Source organism: Sceloporus undulatus, chromosome 4 (genome assembly GCF_019175285.1).
Source record: "Sceloporus undulatus isolate JIND9_A2432 ecotype Alabama chromosome 4, SceUnd_v1.1, whole genome shotgun sequence".
In the NCBI taxonomy this organism is placed as follows: domain Eukaryota; kingdom Metazoa; phylum Chordata; class Lepidosauria; order Squamata; family Phrynosomatidae; genus Sceloporus; species Sceloporus undulatus.
Window position 1 is genome coordinate 128,275,999 of NC_056525.1, and position 22,692 is coordinate 128,298,690.

At 44.9% G+C, this 22,692-nt stretch overlaps 1 protein-coding gene across 12 annotated transcripts in view; it reads right to left on the bottom strand.

The window, feature by feature from the left end:
- The window catches only part of PRRC2C (proline rich coiled-coil 2C), a 208,198-nt gene that overhangs the window by 126,651 nt on the left and 58,855 nt on the right, over positions 1–22,692 (bottom strand). For all 12 annotated transcript variants that reach the window (XR_006103620.1, XR_006103619.1, XM_042464503.1 and 9 more), the window contains exons 12-13: positions 21,446–21,989; positions 19,488–19,648 (exon numbers count right to left, since the gene is read on the bottom strand). Coding sequence is in view for 10 of the 12 variants with exons in the window: in XM_042464503.1 (XP_042320437.1) it covers positions 19,488–19,648; positions 21,446–21,989 (705 nt within the window). In the remaining 2 variants the exon portion in view is untranslated. The remainder of the gene's footprint in view (positions 1–19,487; positions 19,649–21,445; positions 21,990–22,692) is intronic.

Consider the following 22,692-nt stretch of genomic DNA (forward strand, 5'->3'; position numbering starts at 1 on the left):
GGACTTCTTGGGCACAGGGTCCCGCTCAGCCTCCTTCCAGTGTCGCTTCTTTCCCGATCTTGGGGTCTCGGCTGGGTCCTCCGGAGGGAAGAAGGGGTTCTCTGGAAGGTCCAGGAGGACAGCAGTGGCTCCCGATGACGAGGGCCTTAGAGGCTTAGCCTTATCAAGGGGCTGAGCTCTCGTCGCTCCCGAAGGCGAAGCCGGCTCCCTCGGCTTGGAGGCGTGTCGAGAAGACTTGGACGCCTTGGAGAACGAAGGCGAAGCGAGCCGGACCTCCGTCTCCGTCCGTTCCCTCGCGTGCGAGCCCTCCGGAGATGGTTTCCTTCCGTATTTCAGCTTGGGCTCAGGACCCTCAGTCCCCGAGGTTTTCTGGGGGCGCTTGGAGGTTTCGTCAGTGTCACTGGGCGGTTTCGAGCCACGGGCCACATCGGAGGTGGTGGGAGCCACTGTCCCGGCCGGGCCGGGACAGACACCACGCTGGACATGCTGGCCCTGACGGATGTCACACTGGACACGCTGGACCTGGAGGATGAAGCGGGCAGCACGGAAGGCGGGACAGATGCCGGGCGGGAACCTCCCTCCTGTACCTTGCCCAGGGCAATCGCAGAGGTGAGCCGGGACTCATGATTTTTCCGGGCTTGAGATGAGAGGGACTTGCAGAGCAGGCAAGCCTTGGCATCGTGGTCTTTGCCCAGACACAGAAGGCAGGAGGAGTGCGGGTCCTGGACGGGCACCTTGCCCCCGCAAACGTCGCACTTCTTGAAGGGTGCAGGCATCCTTCCAAAGTCGTCACGTTGAGAGGAGAGTCCAAAACGAGGTCAATCAAACCGAGAAGTCCGAAGTTACCGGGGCGGGAGAAAGAGAATGGTCAAAAGACGGTCCGAGGTCAAAAGCGAAAGTGATTCCAAGCAAGCAAGAGCGAGCGAAAGTTCCTTGAAGCAGCTAGCGCGGCGGAAAAAAGGAACTGGGGAAAAGAGTGGGAAGGCAGGGGTCTTATAACGGGTGGGCGGAGTTACCACCAAAAAGTTTCTATATGTTGCAAAGTAAACTTTGCCCAGTGATTCCAGTAGGTTCTGAGCAGCACTGCGCAGGCGCAGTAAAACCCATTTGTATGATTCACAGAGACCACGAAGAAGAACAGGTTACTCACCTGTAACTGTGATTCTTCGAGTTCTCATCTGTGCCCTCACACAATTATGTACAGCGCTTGCGCAGACTCCATTCGGAAGCTGAAAAGCTGGGCAGATTGGCAGAAGCCACTCCCATGCACTGAGTATGCCCAACCCCGCCAATCTAGCTCCTACTTCAGTTCAAGTCTGCTGCAAAAACATGGCAGGGACCTGACCGAGGAGGCAGGGAGGGATTTGTGTGAGGGCACAGATGACCACTTGAAGAACCACAGTTACAGGTGAGTAACCTGTTCTTCTTCGTGGTCTCTGTGCCTCACACAATTGGGTGACTAAAAAGCTAACTTAAGGAGGTGCAAAATAGAGGAAAGGACAGCACGACCAAAACTGGCATCTTGACGAGACCTGGAATCTAGCTGGTAGTGCCGAACAAAAGTGGAAGGCTGGGACCACGTGGCTGCCTTGCAGACATCAGATAGAGGGATGCTTTTAAGGAAGGCAGCAGAGGAAGCAACAGCCCTGGTTGAGTGTGAACATACACCAACAGGAAGAGGGCGTTTGGCCAGCTCATAAGCCAGAGAAATAGTCTGAACAATCCATTTTGAAAATCTTTGTGCAGAAACAGGGTGGCCCTTTCTGGATCCACTGTAACAAATGAACAACTTGTTAGTCAACCTGATCTCAGCAGAACGTTATACATAAATGCCAGAGCATGGCGAACATCCAGCATGTGCACAGTCTTTTCTAGAGGTGTAGATGGGTCTGGGTAGAACAATGTCCTGACAAAGGTGGAAAGGGGAAACCACCTTAGGGAGGAATGAGATGTCTGGTCTGAAAACCATTTTGTCTCTGTGGAAAACAAGAAAAGGCTCATCAGAGCGCAGCGTCGTCAGTTCAGAGGCACGTCTGAATCAAGTAATGGCCACAAGGAAAGACACCTTTAGTGTCAACAGTCTCAGAGAGGCCGAGCCCAAAGGTGCAAAGGGAGGCCTAGTTAGCTGTGTAAGCACCAAAGATGGAGACTACCTCAGGGCCAAAGGAGGCATCGGAGGATAGAGATGATGGAGACCTTTGAAGAACCTTTTCATAGTCGTCGAAGAGAAAAGGAGAGCTGATGGTGAACCGGGAGGCTGGTTGACGACAATGGCAGACAAATAGACTTTGAGAGAGGAGAAGGGCAAACCTTGATCACAAAGGTGTAAAAGGAAGTGTAAGGCTGTAGAAAGACTCATAGGACTGGAGGGTTCAGCTCTAGCTGTAGCAAATTCACAAAATCAATTTCATTTGTAGGAGTAGGATCGTTCAGTAGAGTCCTTTCTAGAAGCTGACATGACCTTGAGCAATTTGGGGGAGTTCAGGGTCTGATCCTCCAAGCCGTCAAGTGTAAGCTGAGGATAGAGTTTGAAGTATTGACCCTGGACAGGTGGAGAAGGGGGGTGAACCAGGGCTGTCTCAGCCAGAAGGGGGCCAGCAGAATCGCGTTGGCTCTGTCTCTGGTCATGTTGGTCACAACCTTCGCTACAAGTGGTAGTGGAGGGAAGGCATAGAGGAAGTATTGATTCCAACTGCTTAGGAATGCATCTCCTAGGGAGCCGTATCCCTTGCCTGCCCTGGTGCAGAATTGTGGCCACTGGGCATTGTCCGGAGTGGCAAAGAGGTCCAAGGATGGATTCCACCATCAGGAGGCAAGCAGTTGGAAGGCTTCAGCAGACAGAGTCCATTCATGTTAAAGGACCTTGATCCTGCTGAGAGAGTCTGCCAAGACATTATTTTTGCCGGTGAGATGAATCGCCACCGGGTGGATGGAGCGATGATGGCACCAAGCCCAAAGCTGTTGAGCTAGCTGAAGTAGGTCAGAGGAATGTGTGCCGCCTTGTTTGTTGATGTAACAGACTGTTGTTGTGTTGTCTGTCACCACTTGTACAATTCTGTGAAGAAGATGGGGTTCGAAGGACCGAAAGGCCTTGATCACAGCCAGAGGTTCGAGGGCGTTGATGTGCATCTCTCTCTCCGAGGGAGACGAACAACCTTGAACGCTGAGATCTTTGAGGTGAGTGCCCCAGCCTGCCGTGGACGCGTCTGTGGTGACCATCATAGAAGGTTCTGGGGCCTGGAAGGGCATTCCCTTGAGGACATTGTCAAGAATAAGTCACCAGGAGAGAGAGTCCTTGACCTGTTGGGGAATGGTAAGTCTCTTGGATTGTTTGTCTTTGAGGTGACTGAAGACAGAAAGAAACCATCTTTGGAGGGGCCTGAACCTCAGGCAGGAGAGATAGACCACAGCCGTGGTGGACGCCATGTAGCCTAGAAGCTGCTGAATGTCCCTCGCTGTAGGAAAGGCCTTGGACAGGACCAGACAGAGATGATCCCAGAGGGAGTCTGCCCTTCTGATGGGCAGATAGGCACATGCCATGATAAAGTTCAGAGATGTGCCCAAATATTCTATCACTCTGACTGGTTGGAGGATAGACTTGGTGGGATTGATGGTGAGGGCAAAGTCGGTGATGAGGGACAAAGTGACATGAATGTCTTTAAACAACTGAGTTCGAGAGGACGACACCAGCAGCTAGTCGTCGAGATACGGAAAAATAATTATTCCCTGTATTCGAAGGTGAGAGATGACTGCTGCCATGCATTTGGTGAACACACGTGGGGCGGTGGAGAGGCCAAAGGGAAGAATGGTATATCGAAAGAGATCTCCATCAATGGCAAAGAAATTTGCGGTGTTGTGGTCTGATGCTGATGTGGAAATACGCATCTTTCAGATCGATCGACACAAACCAATCTCCTTGATGGAGGAAGGGGAAAATTGACTGGAGAGTTACCATCCTAAACATGGGAGGGTTGATGTAGGAGTTGACCTTTCTCAAGTCCAGAATGGGACGGAGCCCACCACCTTGTTTCGAAACTGTGAAGTACCGAGAAAAGAAGCTGTCCAGCCTGCAACTAGGTGGAATTAGTTGGATGGCACCTTTGTTGAGAAGGGAGACGATCTCTTCCTGGAGAGTAGGGGAAGAGAGAGTGGAACAGAAAATGCTGCGAGGAATATTTGAGAATTCTATGGCATAACCCAAACGAATGATGGTAAGGACCCAAGTGTTGGAGGTGATTTGACACCATTGGTCATAAAAGCTGGATAGTCTGGGTTGGGGAGCAGACAGAGGGAGAGAGAAGATGGACGATGGTGTCATTGTCTCGGTGGAGTTGACAAAAATGGGATTTAGAAGAGGAAGAAGCCTTCTTCGAAGATTGTTGTTGGTTTTGACATTGCTGTTGCTGACTGTTTTGTTGTTTGTTGTGTTGTTTATAAGGTCTTCCTGAAGATTGTTGGGAAGAGCTCTTATATTGGGATGACCTTCCAGAACATGATTGAGAATAAAAAGAAGAAAGGGCCGATTTGTCACACCATTGGCATCTCTTGTATTGTTGTTTATTTGTGGTCAGCCCAAGGCGTTTAGCAGTTAGACGATTTTTGGCCAGAGTGCCGAGAGAGTCGTCTGTATTGGTTGCAAAGAGGCCCTCACCATCAAAGGGTAGGTCTTCAATTTTGATTCTGGCTTCATCAGTAAGATCTGTGGACCTGAGCCAGGTAAATCTGTGAAGGGCGAAGGCACTGGAATTTTTTTTAGCTGAGCAGTCAACTAAGTGTATGGCTGAGTGGAGCTGTTGGTTAACCAAAGAAAGGGACTCAGCATAGAAGTCCACAGCTGCAGATTTTTGTTCTTCAGGCAGATAGGGATGAAGGAAGCCATCTTGTCCCCAAAAAACTTCTGGTAGGCCGCCATACAGGCTTGGAGGTTTGCGACCTTGACATTCAGGACAGCAGAAGAATAGAATCTGCACCCGAAGATGTTCATATGTCTGCCATCTTTGTCTACTGGGCCAGAGTGAGTCTTGCCTGATGATTTTGTAGTAGATTCAACCACCTGAGAATTGGGTGCAGGTTGGGTGAAGAGATATATGGAGCTGTATCCAGTTGAACCTTGTACATGCCCTCAAGTTCCTTAGATGCCGGGGGCATAGAGGCAGGTCTGTGCCATAATAGGGCCATTACATCGGACAAGGAGGCCAAACATAGAAGGACCACTGGCTGGTTAGGAACAGGCAAAATATCATAAACTGGGTCCCTAGGAGGTTTAGGAGGTTGGTCAACGTGGAGACCTATGGCCCTGGACATCCTGTCAACAACATCTGAGAAAAGGTGAACGACCTCAACGGGAGACTGAGGTGTGGTATCTTCAACCTCTTCCTGAGGAGAAGCTATCACCAGTGATGGAGAATGAGGGGATAGCTCTGGCTCATATGTTGATTCCTCGGTAGAGTGTAGCACCATAGGTACAGAGAAGGCTACAGATGGAACTACCTGAGGAATTGACAATGGGGCCGTTGACGTCGAGGGTACAATTGGGATTATTGACAGGATGAGAATCACCATCTATGTCGACGTTGAGACAAGGGTTTCTACTGTAAAGCGAATGGGTGAAGCTGGAGGGCGGGAGATAGTGGCCATCATCTCTAGGAGAGCAAGATTGAGAACGACATTGCGGAGGTGAGCGAGAGTGGCGTCGATAGCAAGAAGGGGAGTCATCGTGGAGATCGAGAGTAGGATCTGTATGATGAGGGCCGTTCTCTCCAATATTCTTCAACTCAATAACAAGCGACATAGGAGCCCGAGGAATGAGGCGAGCCGTATCTGTGACTGTCTCCGGGCGAAGGGGACCTGTGGACTCTGGCTGGCGACTGCCTTCAAGGAGGCAGAGGTGGAGGCGAAAAGGAGTGTCTGTATGCTCTCAATAGAATTGACAAGATCTATGTTGGTACCATAGCTGGGATGGGAGGCAGAGGAGAGATTGTTGTCAGGACCAGAGTAGTATAGAGATAGCCATCAACGTCGAGTCTAGTGCACCCAATGCCGAGTCTAAAACAGTGACCGGGATGGGGGATGTCGAAGTGGGCAAGAAGAAAGCCAAGGTGGAGTCAAGCTAAGCCGTAGCTAAAGTTATCAATGTCAATACCGGAGCAGACAACGAAGATGAGGCCGACATCAGCATCGGGGCCAAAACAGTTGAAGGGGCAGGCGTCACCTTAGGTTTAGGCTTCTTCTTGGGTTTGTCAGAGACAAGAGAAGCGTCAGGCCTCTTTTTGGCTTTCTGAGGTCTCTGTTGAGAAACAGAGGGGACCTCTTGTGGCAATGATGACTCTGAAGAAGATGGCTCCAACATTGAGGTTGTCGATGTCAATGTCGCTGATGTTCTGGGAGCTAAAATCGATGTCGACGTTGAGGTAGCAGTCGTTGACATCAAAGGCCTTGAAATTTTGGGAATCCTTGGAAGTTTGTGGATGGGAATTCTACCCAAAGGATCTAAAGCCAGAGCAGATTTTTGGGAAACAGAAAGGGAGCACTCCCACAAGAAAGATTTAAGTTTGGAGGCTCTATTCCTAAGAGTCACCACAGTAAAAGCTCTACAATGAAGGCACTTATCAGAGATATGGACTTCCCCTAAACAAAACAGGCATTTAGAATGACCATCATTGAAAGCAATTTTCCGGTCACATTTAGAACAATGCTTAAAAAGGGCAGCCATAAGAGGCCTAGAAGTGGTAGGCCCGTCTGGGCCGGCAACACTTCTCTCTCACAATAATCAAAATTTTAGAGGGCAATGTTCAAAAAGGGAGAAAAAGACAAAAATCTACTGTACAGAAAGGGAAAGGAAAAAGAGACAAAAAGTCTACCGTACAGTATAAATCTACTCAGCTCAGGAATAAACCGAAGGAGATGTTTCTCTTGCCGCGGATGAAAGAGAACTAAAGGAGGAGCTAGATTGGTGGGGGTTGGGCATGCTCAGTGCATGAGAGTGGGTGGGGCTTCCGCCAACCTGCTCAGCTTTTCAGGCGCAGTTCTCAGTTGTGTGAGACACAGAGACCACGAAGAACAATCCAAGGTTACTATAGTTAGGGGGTGGGAGAACCAACGTCCACAAAGGACTGGGCAGCCCAGGGAGCAATTGGGGAGGCAAGGGATATGGGGAGGGGGGGGCTGGAGCCTCCTCCTGCCTTTCCTTCCCCAACCGCTCCCTAGGGAAGGTAGCAATCTGGCTGAGAAAGGGACAGGGAACCAGTTAAAGGGATGGGTGGGTGGGGGAAAAAGAGTGCACACTCCTGCTCCTCTTCCCCCACCCACCCTGCCTTTAACTGGCTTCTGTTTATGTGGAGGGGAAGTCATTCGTGGGTTTTCCACATTCATGGTGGTCTTGTTCCCTTAACCCTGTGAATGTGGAGGGAGACTTGTAACTTCCAGAAAATATCATCTCCGTGGATTGAAAAATGACTGATATAAAGAAAAGAGAGAGGAAAAAAGATTTTCAAAAACTGCATTTAAAACATCTTTTAAACTGTAGTATGGTGAAGAGGATTAAACCCAGTGAAAACTGATTGTTTGCACATAAATAAACCCATAAACGTTAATAAAGTACACTAAGATTCAAATATTAATAAGGAAGGGAAGGGTTAAAATTTATTTACCTTGACGTAGCCTAATTAAGAAACCTTCTCATGAGGTGTCCACGGCTGAAAACATTGCTGAACTGTAACTTCCTGCTATACTTCTTGGATTCCTTCCCAAAAGAATTTGGTGCTCACCATTACCACAAGGTTGGGAAGTAAAATACATGTAATTTTTACTTTTTTTCTGGAAATATGTTTGACAGCTGTCAAAAATACCTTTCACTTTGAGAAGAGAAGAAAATTGGTGGATCAATCTCAAAGACCAGCTGACCCAATATCTCAAACGGTGGAAAAATTTAGACAGATGAGAAAAGAACTCTCTTCTGATCTAAGAGATGTAAGGAATTATTGGGGGGAAAGACAAAGCAGAGGACGAGAAGGAAGGAAATACTATGACTGGTTCAGCAAAGGATAAAAGCCCTGAGGAACAAGATAACATGGACTGGACAGATAAGAAGAATGATGGGAATTAAAATATTGTCATGGAATGTGAGAGGAATTAATGAACCATATAGAAGAATTCAGTTATTTCACCATTTACAGAAATGAGACACAAGATAATTTGTTTGCAGGAGATTCACAGACATCAAAACGATGAAATACACCTTAAAAACGCAAAACTCGGAAGGCACTTTTCAATTTTAACAGGAAAAAAAGAGAAGGGGATCGTGATCTACATTAATCAGAAACATCCATCCATCCCAACTAACATTTCAAGATGATGAACATACAAGAGAGGAAATCCATATTGATGGATTGGGATATATGCCCCAATAGGAGTTTGAATTTTTCCATAAATTGCTGGCTAGAATTATAGAATATTCTTATGAATATTTGCTTTTACTGGAAGACTGGAATTAAATTTCATCACTTGCATTGGACAAACTGGCAGAAAAGATGATCAAAGGAGACCAGGGTAAATTACCAAAATCCTTTTTTGATATAATGGAAAATTTGGCAATTCAAGAAATTCTAGAGATTTTAAAACAAAGTCTTTAAAAATGGGCTGGGAATGTACTGTTTTAATTGTACTGTTTTTAAGCACTTTTCCTTTTTTAACTGTATTTTATACTTTTAATGCATGATATGTTTTAATATTCAAACAGTTTAATTCTATTTTAATGCTTACCTTTGTATGTTTCTAAGTGTATTCTTTTAAATTGTAAGCCACTTTGATTCCCAGTTTGAGAAATATGCGAAACGTAAAGAAATATAACAAGAATAATAAAGGCTATACTTTTCTCATAAAGGCATAAATCATAAAGTAACCCTAAAAGGAGCCCTGGTGGTGCAGTGATTAAATGCTAGTATTGCAGCCACAACGTCGCAAGTTCGATCCTGGAGAAGGGCTCCAAGGTCCACTCAGCCTTCCATCCTTTCGTAGGTCAGTAATAAGTGTACCCAGCTTGTTGGGGGCAATTGTCTTGCACACTGTAAACCACTTAGGAAGTGCTAGTTCACTGATAAGCGGTATAGAAATGTATATGCTATTGCTAAAATAGAGATGACTGAGGAAATCAAAATGATGAAGAAAAGCAGCAGGGCCAGTCTTCAGGGAACATGCAGGAGACCTTGGTATAATCAGCACAGGGAATGGCCACTGCCAAGCTGCAGAGGAGGCGTGTGGTGGTGGGGGACTCCTTGCTAAGGAGCACAGAGGCAAAAATCCATGATGTGACAGTCAGGCTGAGAAGACTTGTCAAGCCTACTTACCGTTCCCCTTCCTTTTGCTCCATGTGGGGACCAATGATACTGCAAGGCACAGCCTTCAAAATATCATAAGGAATTATGAGGCTCTGGGTATGAATCTGAAAGAGTTGGATGCACAGGTTGTTATCTCCTGTCTTCACTCAGTTGAAGAGCATGGTCCAGAAATGGAGAGGAAAATGGCAGAGGTGAACAATCGGCTCTGCATACACTGACAGTGAGAACGACTTGGATTCTTTGACCATGGCCTGTGGTTTCAGGAGGGGGGACATTCTGGCAAGGGATGGGTTGTACCTCACACCACTTGGCAGAAATGCTGTTGCCAACAGTATTGAAAATGTTATTGGTGGCTTAAAAATGAGATGCAGGAGAGGGAGACAATATGCTGGAGGGCAGGACTTCATCAGAGAGAGAATAGCCAAACTCTTATAGAGAGAACAAGGCAAACAGTGCATGGACCAAACAGTGGGAGGGAAAAAAACTTTACACATGCAGCTGAGGGGAGGACCTATGGTCTTAGATGTCCCTGCACTAATGCACAGATCATGAGAAATGAACAAGATGAACTTGAACTGCTAGCACAGGAAAGCAAATACGATATAATAGGCATCACTGAAACCTGGTAGGATAAAAGTCTCATTATTGGAATGCAGTAACAGAGGGCTATAATATTTTTAAAAGAAATACAGTGGTGCCTCGGGTTACGAAATTAATTCGTAAGAAGCCGGGGAGAGCCGCTTTCGTAACCCGAAAAGCCTTCGTAAGCCGAATTGCCAGGCGCTAATGGGGAAAAGCCGCGATTCCGTGCGAAAAAGCCGAAAAAAGCACCAAAAGTTTTTTCGTAACCCGAAAAAACATTCGTAACCCGAACAATAATTCCCTATGATTTTTTCTCTGGGGCGTAGCCCGAAAATTTCGTAACCTGGGTATTTCGTATCCCGAGGTACCACTGTAGGCCAAACAAGAAAGGAGGAGGAGTAGCATTATATGTCAGGATGTATACAGCTCTGAAAAGATCTAGGACATAAATCCTGGAAGCTAGGTAGAAGAGAATCTGGATAAAAATTAAAGGGAAGGGAAACAACAGGGATGATTTTGTGGGAGTCTACCCCAAGTCATCTCTCTCTGGCTTTACTTTGCGAACGAAGATTTAGGAAGGACTCATCCCATACTTTCTACAAGTGTATTGATGACTAAAAAGACCAATCCGAGATAAACAAGTCCGGCTGCAGAAACCACAGCAGAAAGTCTCCTTGGGTGATGTTTCTGGGTTGTGGTTCTTTCTGCATTGTCATTTCTCTTCGAGACTCGTTCGGCGTGAGCTTTCAAAAAAGGCTGCAGCATTGTAGATAGTGCGTCTCCATGCCTCCTGAGGTGAGGCCAGGGCTGACTATTGTTGGTGATCAATTTAGACGAGCCTGAGATGTTACAGGGAGTCCTTGTATCTCTTTTTGAGGTGTCCCTCTTACGCTGACTTGTGGCAAGTTCACCGGAAAATACTATTTTTGGGAGGTGATGGTCCTTCATCCTAGAAACATGTCCGGCCAGCGCAGCTGCGTCCTCAATAGCATGGCCTCAATGCTGGTGATCCCTGCTTGCTGAAGGACAGCAACATATGTCACATAGTCCAGTGTATGTTTAGAATTGTGTGTAAACAGCGCTGATGAAAGCGTTTAAGGAGTTTTAGGTGTTGGCGATAGGTGACCCATGTTTCAGACCCATAAAGGAGAATAGACAGTACAATGGCTCTATATACACTTATTTTTGTCCTTCGCCTCAAGTGTTTGTTACTCCAGACTCTTTTGTGAAGCCTTCCGAATACACTATATGCCTTTGCTAGTCTGTGATCAATCTCCTTATCAATCTTGGCGTCTGAGGAGATGATACTTCCCAGACAGGTGAACTGCTGAACGGACTTAAGCACAGATTTGCCTACAGAGATGTGGGGATGGTAGTGTTTTTCCTGTGGTGCAGGCTGGTAGAAAACTTCCGTTTTCTTCAGGCTGACTTCCAGTCCAAAGAGCTCTGCAGCTGTAGCAAAACAAGATGTTAGGCGCTGCAGAAGAAGAAGAGGACTGGGACGGGTAGTGCTGCCTGATGCTCCTGATGTTGGTATGGGCAGTCCTGCTGAAAGGGTCACTGGCCCTGGCCATACCATTGCCTCTGACGCTTTTTAAAACGGAGTCTGAGAAGGAGTAGACATACCGTGCATCTTGGCGGCCACCTTAATACGGTACTTGAAGTTGAGCCGCTCATCAGTCTCACAGTTGAATAGGCCTGCTTCACTGAAGGGCATGTCTTCGATGGTGGCCTTTGGTACCCAGGCGGGATGCATCGGTACCACTCTCTCCCCGGGTCCGTCCGACCTCGGCTGCCTCCCCACCTGCTACATTGGCTTCCACCAACCCTTGGATGAGGATGTTGACACCTCTCAGTCACCTTGCTGTCGATCACTAACCTTGAGACCAACTAAACTTGTAGCACCTTGAGACCAACTAAAAAAAAGATTGGCAGCATGGCCCTTGGAAGAAGACCGAGTACCATCCAGAGTCTTGGTATGGGCCTATTTATGAGAAGAGCCATGAGAGGAGACGTCTCCAGAATTCAAAGGCATCTTCTTTGATGGGCCCCGAGGACAAACATCTCCAGAATCCGAGGGCTTAGACCTCTTTTTAGAGGAGGATTTTGAGCTTGAACTCACAAGGGAGCTCGTATCCTTAACATGGGCCGAATCATTCTTGGAGCTCGAGTCCTTCTTATACTTTTTGGAGGCCTGCGACTTGGACCTCGACTGACGTGCTCCTTCACTCCCATCACCCTTTTCAGGGATTGTGGTGGTGGCACTTAGCTCAGTAGAGGAGCTCTGGGCCACAAAACCAGCAGCAGCTGGTATGGAGTCCAAGGCAGCAGGTGCTGAACCGGAGTGGGAGGCAGGCTGGGGTTGAAGGGCCTGTTGGTACAGGGCAGCCAAGGGACGAGAGTAGCGTTTTTTCCTGGCTTGAGGAATCAGGGATTTACACAGGGCACAAGCCTTGAGATTGTGCGTCTCACCAAGGCAAAGAAGGCACGATGAGTGGGGATCCTGCCCGGGAATCTTACCACCACAGACGTCGCACTTCTTGAACGGTGCCAGAGACATTGTGACCCAATCAAAGTCCTTTAAGCAAAGTCGTTCGATGTGCAGAAAGATCAACAATACACGGGGGGGGGGGGGGGGGGGGGTGTCAGATCAAGAATGGTCAAGACGGTTAGGTCAAAAATCCAGTGAACAAGCAAGAAGCAGAAGCAAAGTTCCGAAAGCAGCTAACGCGGCAGAAAAAAGGAACTGGGGAAAGAGCAGGAACGTAGAGGGCTTATAAGGGATGGGTGGAGTTACTGCCAAAAAGTTGTAAAGTTAACTTTGCTCAATGATTCCAGAATTTTCTGAGCAGCACTGCGCAGGCGCAGTACAGCCCATTTGTATGATTCACAGAGACCACGGAGAAGAAATATATATATATACACACACATATATATGGCTTGTTAATCAACTCCCTTCCCACTTGCATAGGTAGCTGGGAAGGGCAGGGGGGCTGCTGTGGGACATGGCTCCCCATATACCTGAGATATGTCTGGATTCTAAGAAAATATAATCTCTGATGGAAAGGAGAGGCCAAAGGCCTCAACTGCTCTCCTCAAGAGCACCATAGTTTGGGGTAGCCTGACACAATTGGGGGTGTAGCAGGGACGTAGCCAGGATTTTAGGAAGGGGAGGGGGTCCAGACTAAGTGCCACCATTATAATGGGGCTTGGGTGCGGCAGCACACACCATTCATTTTTCTAATGGAAGGGGGGGTCCGGACCCCAAGAACCCCCCCCCTTGGCTACGTCCCTGGGTGTAGGGAACTCTCTCCCCATCCTTTCTACAAGTGTCCACCCCCCTTTTTTTTTTGAGGAGGGAATGCAGGAGGATTTGTATCTATGTGGTCTCTCATAGAATCATAGAATCCTAGAGTTGGAAGAGTCCCCAAGGGCCATCCAGTCCAACCCCATTCTGCCATGCAGGAACTTTCAAATCATACCCAACAGACAACCCTCCAGCCTCCGTTTAGAAGTGGATGGCAGAGGCCATGCTCCCAATGGTGAGGGCATGAAGCCATTTCTGCTTTTTTTGTGGGATGCTCTGTGGCAACCAAAAAACACCATTTTAGAGATGGAAGCTTCAGCCCCTGCTGGGCCTTGTATAGCTTCCTTTACAGCCATGTGGCCAAAATGGCCGCTGTACATGCCAGAGGAAGAGCCCCTGCTTCCTTCCACACCATCTCATTATAAGAATTCAAAAGGAATGTGCAGGAACCCTGGCAACACCACCATATGTTTCCCAGGCTGCAAAAGGATCTCCCAAAACTGTTGGGGTCCTGGGTGGCATTGGGGCCAGAGATGGGAAGGAAGGGAGGAGACCAATTAATAATTAATAATAATTTGTTTTATTTATATACCGCTATTCCAAAGATCATAGCGGTGAACAGCAAGTAAGCTAATTAGCAAGTAAGCTAGAGCCTATCCCCCCATCTGCCCTCCTGGCACAGTCCCAAACCTTATGCTAGGCATAGTGACTGCAATGGCAATGGCGAAGGCCTCCTGGCAATGCCTACCATTAGATCTGGCAAAGGATCCTTGGTGGCTGGAGAGAGAGGGCCCCTGGTACTCGCCCCTTATCCTGTGTCTTCTGGCTGGCTTGACTCCCTGACCTTGACCTTCTTTCAGACTGGGCAGTGGTGATGCAGGGAAAGTCTTTGGCATGGCTTTTGGCTGGCCTGTCCTCTGAACCCTGGCCCTAAACGGGCTGGGCAGAGATGCTGAAAAGGCAAGTTTCCATAACTTCTGGCCAGTTTCCTCACTGATCCCTGGCCCTAAATGGGCTGGGCAGAGGTAATGTGGAGAAACAGAGACATGGCGGGGATACCCCTCACCATCTGTTCCCACGGCTCCCATGTGCTACAAAACTGTTTGCAGAAATCTCCTGTGCTCCCACCATGAAAGTGGGCAGCTCTGGAGGAGAGGGAGTCATAGGCAAAGCCAAGACCTTTCTCCAATCCTGGGAGTCCTTGCCATATTAAGTCTTTCTTCATGCTTCCAAGGCAGCAAGAGAAACGAAGAAAAGGAAAAGGACTGGAGTGGCTGTAGTGAAGAAGTTGCAGAGCAACAGCAAACACATCCTACTGGAGTGATAGGCAGGACAAGACTGGGCCTTCTAGGGTTATCTCCACCCACATGGGGTCACCAGGAGGTCTCTCTTTTTTACTTTCTGCCTATTGGAGTGAGTGGAAGGAGCATAACCCAAACTACAGGATGTGGGGGTTTTATCTACTGGGAAAAGGCAACAAGGAGATTAGATCTCATCCTAACCAACAGGGATGACCTGGTTAATGGAGTGCAAGTGGCAGGATCCTTAGGAGGACGTGAACATGTTATCCTGGAATTTGTTATACAGTGGAAAGGAGAAGCCAGGCATAGTCAGACACACATTCTAGATACCATTTTGCAGACCCTCCCGCCCTGAGGCCTGCCATTAGCAACAGAACAATACACATCGAAATCACTGCTGCCTTTCCAGGTCACAAAATATATATACAGTACCCAAATCCTTTCCAGGCAAGCATTCTTTGAAGATGCCAGCCACAGATGCTGGCGAAACATCAGAAGAAACTCTTCTAGAACATGGCCACATAGCCCCAAAACCCCACACATTCTAGACTTTAGGAAAGCTGATTTCAGCAAACTTAGGGAAATACTGGGGGTCATCCCATTATCAGGAATAGTAAAAGAGAAAGGAGCTCAGGACAGACGGGGGGTTCTCAAAAAGGGAAATACTAAAGGCACAATTTCAAATAGTTTCAATGAGGAGGAAAAATGGGACATGTCTCAAGACACAGGATGGATGACTAAAGAACTTTAAACTGAACTAAGTTGTAAACAGAACATGTATAAGAAATGGAAAAAAGGAGACACCACCAAAGAAGAATTCAAACAAATAGCTAGCACGTGTAATAGTAAATTCAGAAAAGCTGAAGTGCAGAATGAGCTCAGGCTTGCTAGAGAGGTTAAGAACAATAAAAGGTGCTTTTTGGGTTATGTCTGTAGGAAAAGGAAGGAGGAAGAAATGGTGGGGCCATTGTGCGGAGAAGACAGTTAAATGTTAACAGGGAACAGAGAAAAGTAAAAACTCCTCAACACCTTCTTTGCCTCAAGTCTTCTCAGAAAAGGAAAATGGTGCTCAGCCTGAGGAAAATGGAGCAGAGGACACAATAGGGGAAATGCAGCAAAGAATAAGTAAAGAAGTAGTACAGGAATATCTTGTTATTGTCAAGGAATTCAAATCTCAAGGACTAGATGAACGACATCTAAGAGCTTTATGGTTCTAGGACCCCTTTGGGCAACAAAATCCCTAAATGGTGAAGTGCCATGAAATACAATGGCATATGACATCCATACAATGGTGTCCCTTATATAAAATAGGGAAATCAAGGTTTTCTTTTTGGAATTTATATTTTAAAAAAATATTTTCAAGACATGGATGGTTGAATCTGTGGATAAAGAATCTATGGATATGGAGAGATTACTGTATATATTTAAGATTACTGAATATGGACAGTGAGGACGCTGCTGCAGTCACCTCCAACCGCTATAGTATGTCTGTATTCTGGCTGAAGGATGTGGGTAACTTCACCTGCACCAAGTGCAAACTGGTTCCCCTGCTGAAAGAGAGGATACAGCAACTTGGGGCTCATTTACGGACTCTTCAGCAACTTCAGCATGAGATTTTCTTGGACAGAGCAGAACAGACTGTCTTAGTTGAGGATGAAACAGGGGACATCTCTCAGGAGGAATTCATCTCACATTCACAGATATTTGGAGGAAGATGACCACATAGAAATACAGTGCGCCCATGTCATACGTGGGCTCGCTTTATGAAGTTTTCAGCATATGCTGAAAGCTGCACGGGGCTCGAGTACAGGTGTTTTTTGTTAAATGCGGGGGAGTCCAGAACAGATCCCCCGCATAAAAAAAGGGCACACTGTAGAACAGGGGTAGGCAACCGTTTTGAGACGGGGGCCTGGTTGCTATCCCTCAGACAACTGCCAAAAAATAAATAATTAAATAATTTTTAATAAATAAATAAATAAATAAACCAGGACAAATATAGGACAGTATTTTCAAATGGTGCACACTTTTTTAAAAAAAGTGGAGGACATGAAAAAATTTTTTTGCTGATTTTTAAAAAAAATGTTAATATAAATGCATGTTTCTGAGGCGTCTATAGACAATTGTCCCTCTTGCCCCTGCGCACAAGAGGCCAAAGGCCCCGGCGGCAATTGGCGGCAGGACCAGGCTGGGGCCGGTCCCAAGGCCTCGCCAGGCCGCATCCGGCCCGCGGGCCGCAGGTTGCCTACCCCTGCTGTAGAAGGACCAGGGATTGTCCTTAAGAGTTTAGAGCTGCAGAATTGATTTGAAGCTCTCTTCCTCACACATGCTGTTGAGGGGCAGCAAGAAGAGCCACAATGTCAGTCTTTAGAGAATATGCACAAGACGTTGCAAGGTTCGGCGAGTACTGCCAAACCTTTGACGCAGAATGTAGTGGTGGTAGGGGACTTCTTGCTGAGAGGAGCAGAATTAGTAATGTTCAGGCTTGACAAGATATCTCGATAGGCGTGTTTTCTTCCTGGGGCAAAAATCTGAAATATAATGGAGAGGCTGATGGACTCATCAAGCCCACTGATCGTTACCCTTTCCTTTTGGTTCATGTGGGAATCAGTGACACTGCTTGTTAAGGTATTGAAAGTGGAAAATGTTCAGATGCGGCAATGTCTGCTGAAGCCTAGATTGGCTACACCTAGAGCCCTGAGCAGCAGCCGAATGCTCAAGGTCAAATGTGCTGGACAGCACATACAGTAAATGTAAATATGCTATGTCATCAAACGGAAGAGGAATTGGTATCCATGGTACATAGCAACATGTACAGGAAGAGGTTGGGCTAAGTGGTGGCCTCATGGCAATTGTGTATATAAGCCCAGACGCTGTTTATACTGTGTGGGGATAGTGTGGTGTGACAGTTGGTGTGAGATTTGTACAGTGGTGTTTAGTAATAGCTCGTGTGTTTGGAACTAAGAACAAATAAAGCCCTCTTAGGAGTGATAAGCTGGAGAGTGCTGTTTCTTTGATCTGGCAGCTGTTTCTCCAGGCATTCTTCCAAGCAAACCAGAGGTTTGCATTTGAGGCTTCGCTCTGCTTCGCCGTGGGGAGATAACAGACGTCCATCTTCATCCAGTCGACACCGGACCAGATTCATCAACACTGCAAAGCATAGTCTTCAGACTAGCATATGAGAATCTGGGTAGGAAGCTGAAGGACCCTGACACACAGGTTATTATGTTGCTACTCCAAGTTGAAGAACATGGTGAAGGAAGGAAGAGGTGGACAACTGGCTCTGCAGATGGAATCACTCCCAGTATTTCTCTAAGTTTACTGAAATGAGCTTTCTTAAAGTCTAGAATGAACATTAGATTTGGCTTCTCCTTACTTTTGTATAACAAATTCCAGTAGAACACTGTCATTCCCACTTGAGGATCCCACCACTTCCACCCCGTTAACTAGATCATTAGTGTTGCTTTGGATCAGATCTAAAATAGCTGATCCCCTTGTGACTTCATCCACCTTCTGAACAATGAAATTGTCTTCAAGACAATTTATAAACTATTACTGAGATCTAAAACAGAAGGGAAACAAGTGAAAGATTGTATATTAAAACAGGCTGTTTGGGTCACTCTGCCTTGCACCCATTTGGCTATCTCAATGGATTGAGAAGAGGCATCTGGAAAGTTAAGAACCTCCTCCTTTACCTCCACAGCCCCCTGGGGTTAAGGTTGTTTAAGGCTCTATTAATTGAGAATGTGAAGTGTGCTTAGTTGCCTCAGCAAAGTCAGAGGCAAACTAAGGTCTGCTTCTAAGCGATTAACACCCCTATCTATGAAACCAACCACCCAGTGAACATGGTGGCTCCAGAAAAGACAACCATAGGGATGGGGATGGCTGACAAGTATGCACAGTTCCAATGGTAAGAGCATTCACATGTCACTAGGTGATTCTGAAGTGTCTAGGGGCTGGGGGAACGGAATTACCTTTCTATTTGGTCTTAACCTCCTCATTTCCACCCTCATCCCAAAGGCACACAACACAATAAGCAGAAAGGCATGAGGCAGTCAAGGAATAAGGAATCTGAGGGAGAAGGACCTACTACCACACCTGCGCTAAAAAAGGTGGGGAAGGGGGTTAGAATAAAGAAGAAATATAGAATGGAAATATAGCCAAAAGAAAGATGGAGGAACAGAGTACAGTATATTCAGTTCAGAGTATATTCACCTGGGTAGGGCAAGGTGAAAGAACTGATGAGCCGGGGATCCATTTACACGTGATCCCAAGCTTCACCTGGGAGTACCAAGAATTAACCCATACATGCGTGGCTCCTTCAGTGGCTGAAAATTCCCTTCATATTTAAGTAAGCTCCTTTGCTAGAAACTTTTTTTTTTAATTTCTGAAACAGATTTGCAAAATGTTTCTACCCATGCCAAATTACCAGTGATTGTTTCAGAGAGACATATCAAAAACTTACTGGAACAGGGCACATACAATGTAATATTCTTCCATCTCTAGGCTTCAAACCTCAACAAAAGTGGGAGCCCCAGCCAAGATTACTTAAACTCAAAGCTTGGCCATGGTTAATTAACACAAAAAGAAGAATGAGAATCAGGACTAGCACCATTTGGATGGGGCAAGCAACAAACAACAGCATTTGTTTTTCAGCACTTTCCACAACAGAAAAATCGCTGGCATGTTCACTTACCATACTTTAGTTACATTATGCTAACATTTGAAAATATTCATAAACATAACAAGTGCCAAATTAGAACTAAAGGAAAGTGGAAAATGAAAACAAAAAATCTCAATAGACTTATAGATTTAGGGAACTGGTCACCAGAGAACATTGTCCACAGCTATCTCACAGTAAAGTTTAATAATTTGATTGGTTTCTGCTTGCAACCAAAAATGGTAGTTGAATAATTCACATCTACAGTATGTATACATTTTAGCGTTCCCAAAGCAATATTTTACCTGTTGCCTTTGAAATCTTGGTGGTAATGATTTCTGAAACTGTTTTGAATAGCCAGAAGAAAGAGCAGGGCGAGAGTGAGCACCAGAATCTGCCTCACTTTCATGAGAACTCTCTCTTTCATTATTATTGTTCTCCTGTGTAGCGGAAACAGCTTGCCATTCTGTCCAAAGAAGGGAAAAAAGCAAGTCTAGAATCAAATATATATTACTCAAAGCAGCTCATAATTTCAAATGAAAAAAATCATCCTAATCATCCCAATAATCTAATATGTTAATATAGGTAGGTAATTTTTAGTCATACTACATATTATGATGAAGCTGTTGAAACTAAGGAGAAGTTGGTGACAAAGCCTAACAAACATGGTACATATAGGAAAATATCCTTAAGCTACACTTACAGTGAAACAAGAAAGCAAAAATGGATATCTGCAGAACAGAATTCAGTAAGTTTTGAACCAAGACCATTAACTATTAATCTACTGGATGTAAAAGGTAAAGGTATTCCCCATTGACAAGTTCATCAAGTCGTGTCCGATCATAGGGAGCGGTACTCATCTCTGTTACTAAGCCAGCGTTGTCAGAAATTACTCTGTGATCATGTGGCCAGCATGATTGTACAGAATGCTGTTTACCTTCCTACCAGAGTGGTACCTATTTATCAACTTGCATTTGCATGCTTTCAAACTGCTAGGTTGGCAGAACTCTACACTGGGTAAAAAAATTGCAGGTTAAGCAAGTGCACTCTCCATAAATTGGAAACTTAAGGCTAAGATATATAGCAGATATGTATCAATGTATATCTTCCTGGGAAATTAAGAACCTAAAGCAGCTTTTATTTCAAATTAGATAAGCTTTTGTTCAATTTAAGCAGCACCTGTCCTTTTCTGCTGTTGAAACATCTACAATAAACATTTAAGAAAAGCTGCTTTAGTACACATTCAGCACAAAACAACAGACTATTAAGCTACTTAAACTACATCTGCTTTATTGTATGCAGGACTGCAGACATAGTTTTAATACATACATATGGGGAAGGATCTGGTAAAACCACCTGAGTGTGCCTCATCTATAAAAACCCTATGAAATTAATGGGGTTGCCGTACGTTGACTCTCAACTTGAAGGCACATGCACACACGTATACACATATATATTGGTCTATATCATTCAAAAAGGCCTGAATCCTCCTGTACAGCGCTATAAAAATAAACTATAAATAAACTATAAACTTAATAATAATAAATAAAAACTTTATTTATATACCGCCCTTTGAAACATCAGGGCAGTTTACAGCAATAAAACTACATTCAATACAATACAATTTAAAAACAATACAATTAAAACAATAAAAGAATCTTGGTCCACTGAATTAGTGGGATTCATCTACATACTGACTCAACATTCAGTCTACTCTAGTATCGACTGATCAAAAGATTCAGGTCAATTAATTCTTCTATCTCCCAATCATTATTAGAGGATATGATAAGCCTATCTTAAATGTTTTCTGTCAGGCGATTTAAAAATGTGTACAGCAATAGCAACAACAATATAACAACAACAATAATTGTAACATTATTTGTTTATAATATACCCTAATCTTTAATCTCAAAAAGGAACTGAGGGTTTAAGTGGGAAGAGAGCTAATAAGGCAGTTGGAAAGTGGGTGGGGCTACTGCCAAAATGCTTCTAATAGCTCTAGAAAGTTCTGAATATGCTCTGCACAGGAAAACCCATTTGTGTGATTCACAGAGACCATGACAAAGAACAAAACTTTGTTTTCTGAATGTCTAAATTGAGAATTACTATGGCAGTCCTATGTTTAAAAAATCTGACATTGGCCAATATGCTGTTTCCTTTAAATGGTGGGTGTGGATTAACTGCAAGCCCTCCAGATGCTGTTAAGATTTAAACTCTGATCAGCTCAAGTTAGCCTGACTTAAACAAAATAATTGATACAGACCTCTTTCCTCATCATTGCTGGTTTCACTTTCTTCGGGTTTCTCTACTTTCAGAGGTGGGGTGATTGGTTTTTGAGGCTCAGAAAGTTCAGGTGTAGGTTTCTCTTCTGGTTTTTCTTTCTCTTCTCTTTCTCTTTCTGTCTCTTTCTCCTTTTCAGGTTCTTTTTCTTTCTCTTGGCTTTCTTTTTCCTCTCTCTCAATTACTATCACTTTGTCTTTCCCCTTTTCATTTGCTTTCCCCCTCTCCTTTTCAATTTCTTTCTCCTTCATCTTTTCTTTTTCCTTCAATGAATCTTCCCGGAGTGGTTTTGTTACACATCCAAATTTCTCATTTAATCGCTTTAATTTCTCAGCACATGCTGCTTTTCTTTGTTCTTCCATTCTTCGTTCCTCTTCTTCTCGTCTTTTACGGGCTCGTTCTACTGCTGCAGATATTTCTGCTTGCTGTCTTCTCCTCTGCTTCCAAATTTCATCCTCATCTGGCACTGGTCTAGGAGGAAAGGAACCCTGTTTTCCCGGTCCTGGCAATCGATCTGGAACAGGATGCTGTTTTGTGAAATAAAGAAAAACAGAAAACTCTCAAATACCTAATTTGTTTTCTGCTTTTATTAGCAACCTTGGAAAAGGAATTCCAATATGTAAAATCTCAAAATGTTATCACATATGGTCAGGTAAGGTCTAGCAAGTGGAGTGCTGATCATATACAATGTAAACCAGCAAGGGGAAGAGTACTAGGAATACTTAAATTTCACCCATTTTCACTGAGAAATATCCAGAGCAGGCATTAATTTAAGCTAAGATAACTTTATCAGGAATAAATTTAGGGTTAAGACATACCGTGAACAGCTGCTATTCTAAAAGGGCCTTTTCAATTATGTTATAAACTAGTATATAGAAGGAAAAGTAAAATCTTTAGTATTTGCCAAATCTATTACTATTTCCAGACATATTTATTTTATTACTTTATGGGAATTAAAAACATTTTAAAGAAAGAATGAATTGCAGGTTTTAAGGAGTAGAGAATGTAGCAGGTTATAACATTTTGTTTTAGGGTGGGTACAGTTAAGTCCTCTGTATCTGTGGTTTCTACATCTCTGACGTAAAAGTACTTTAAAAAATCTAAAAAGCAAACCTTTCTTTTGCCATTTTATATACAGTAAATAATTTTACTTTACCACTATAAATGAGCAACCATGATTTTGGTATCCACAGGGGATCATCATATAGTATGAGCATAAAACAAGGCCCC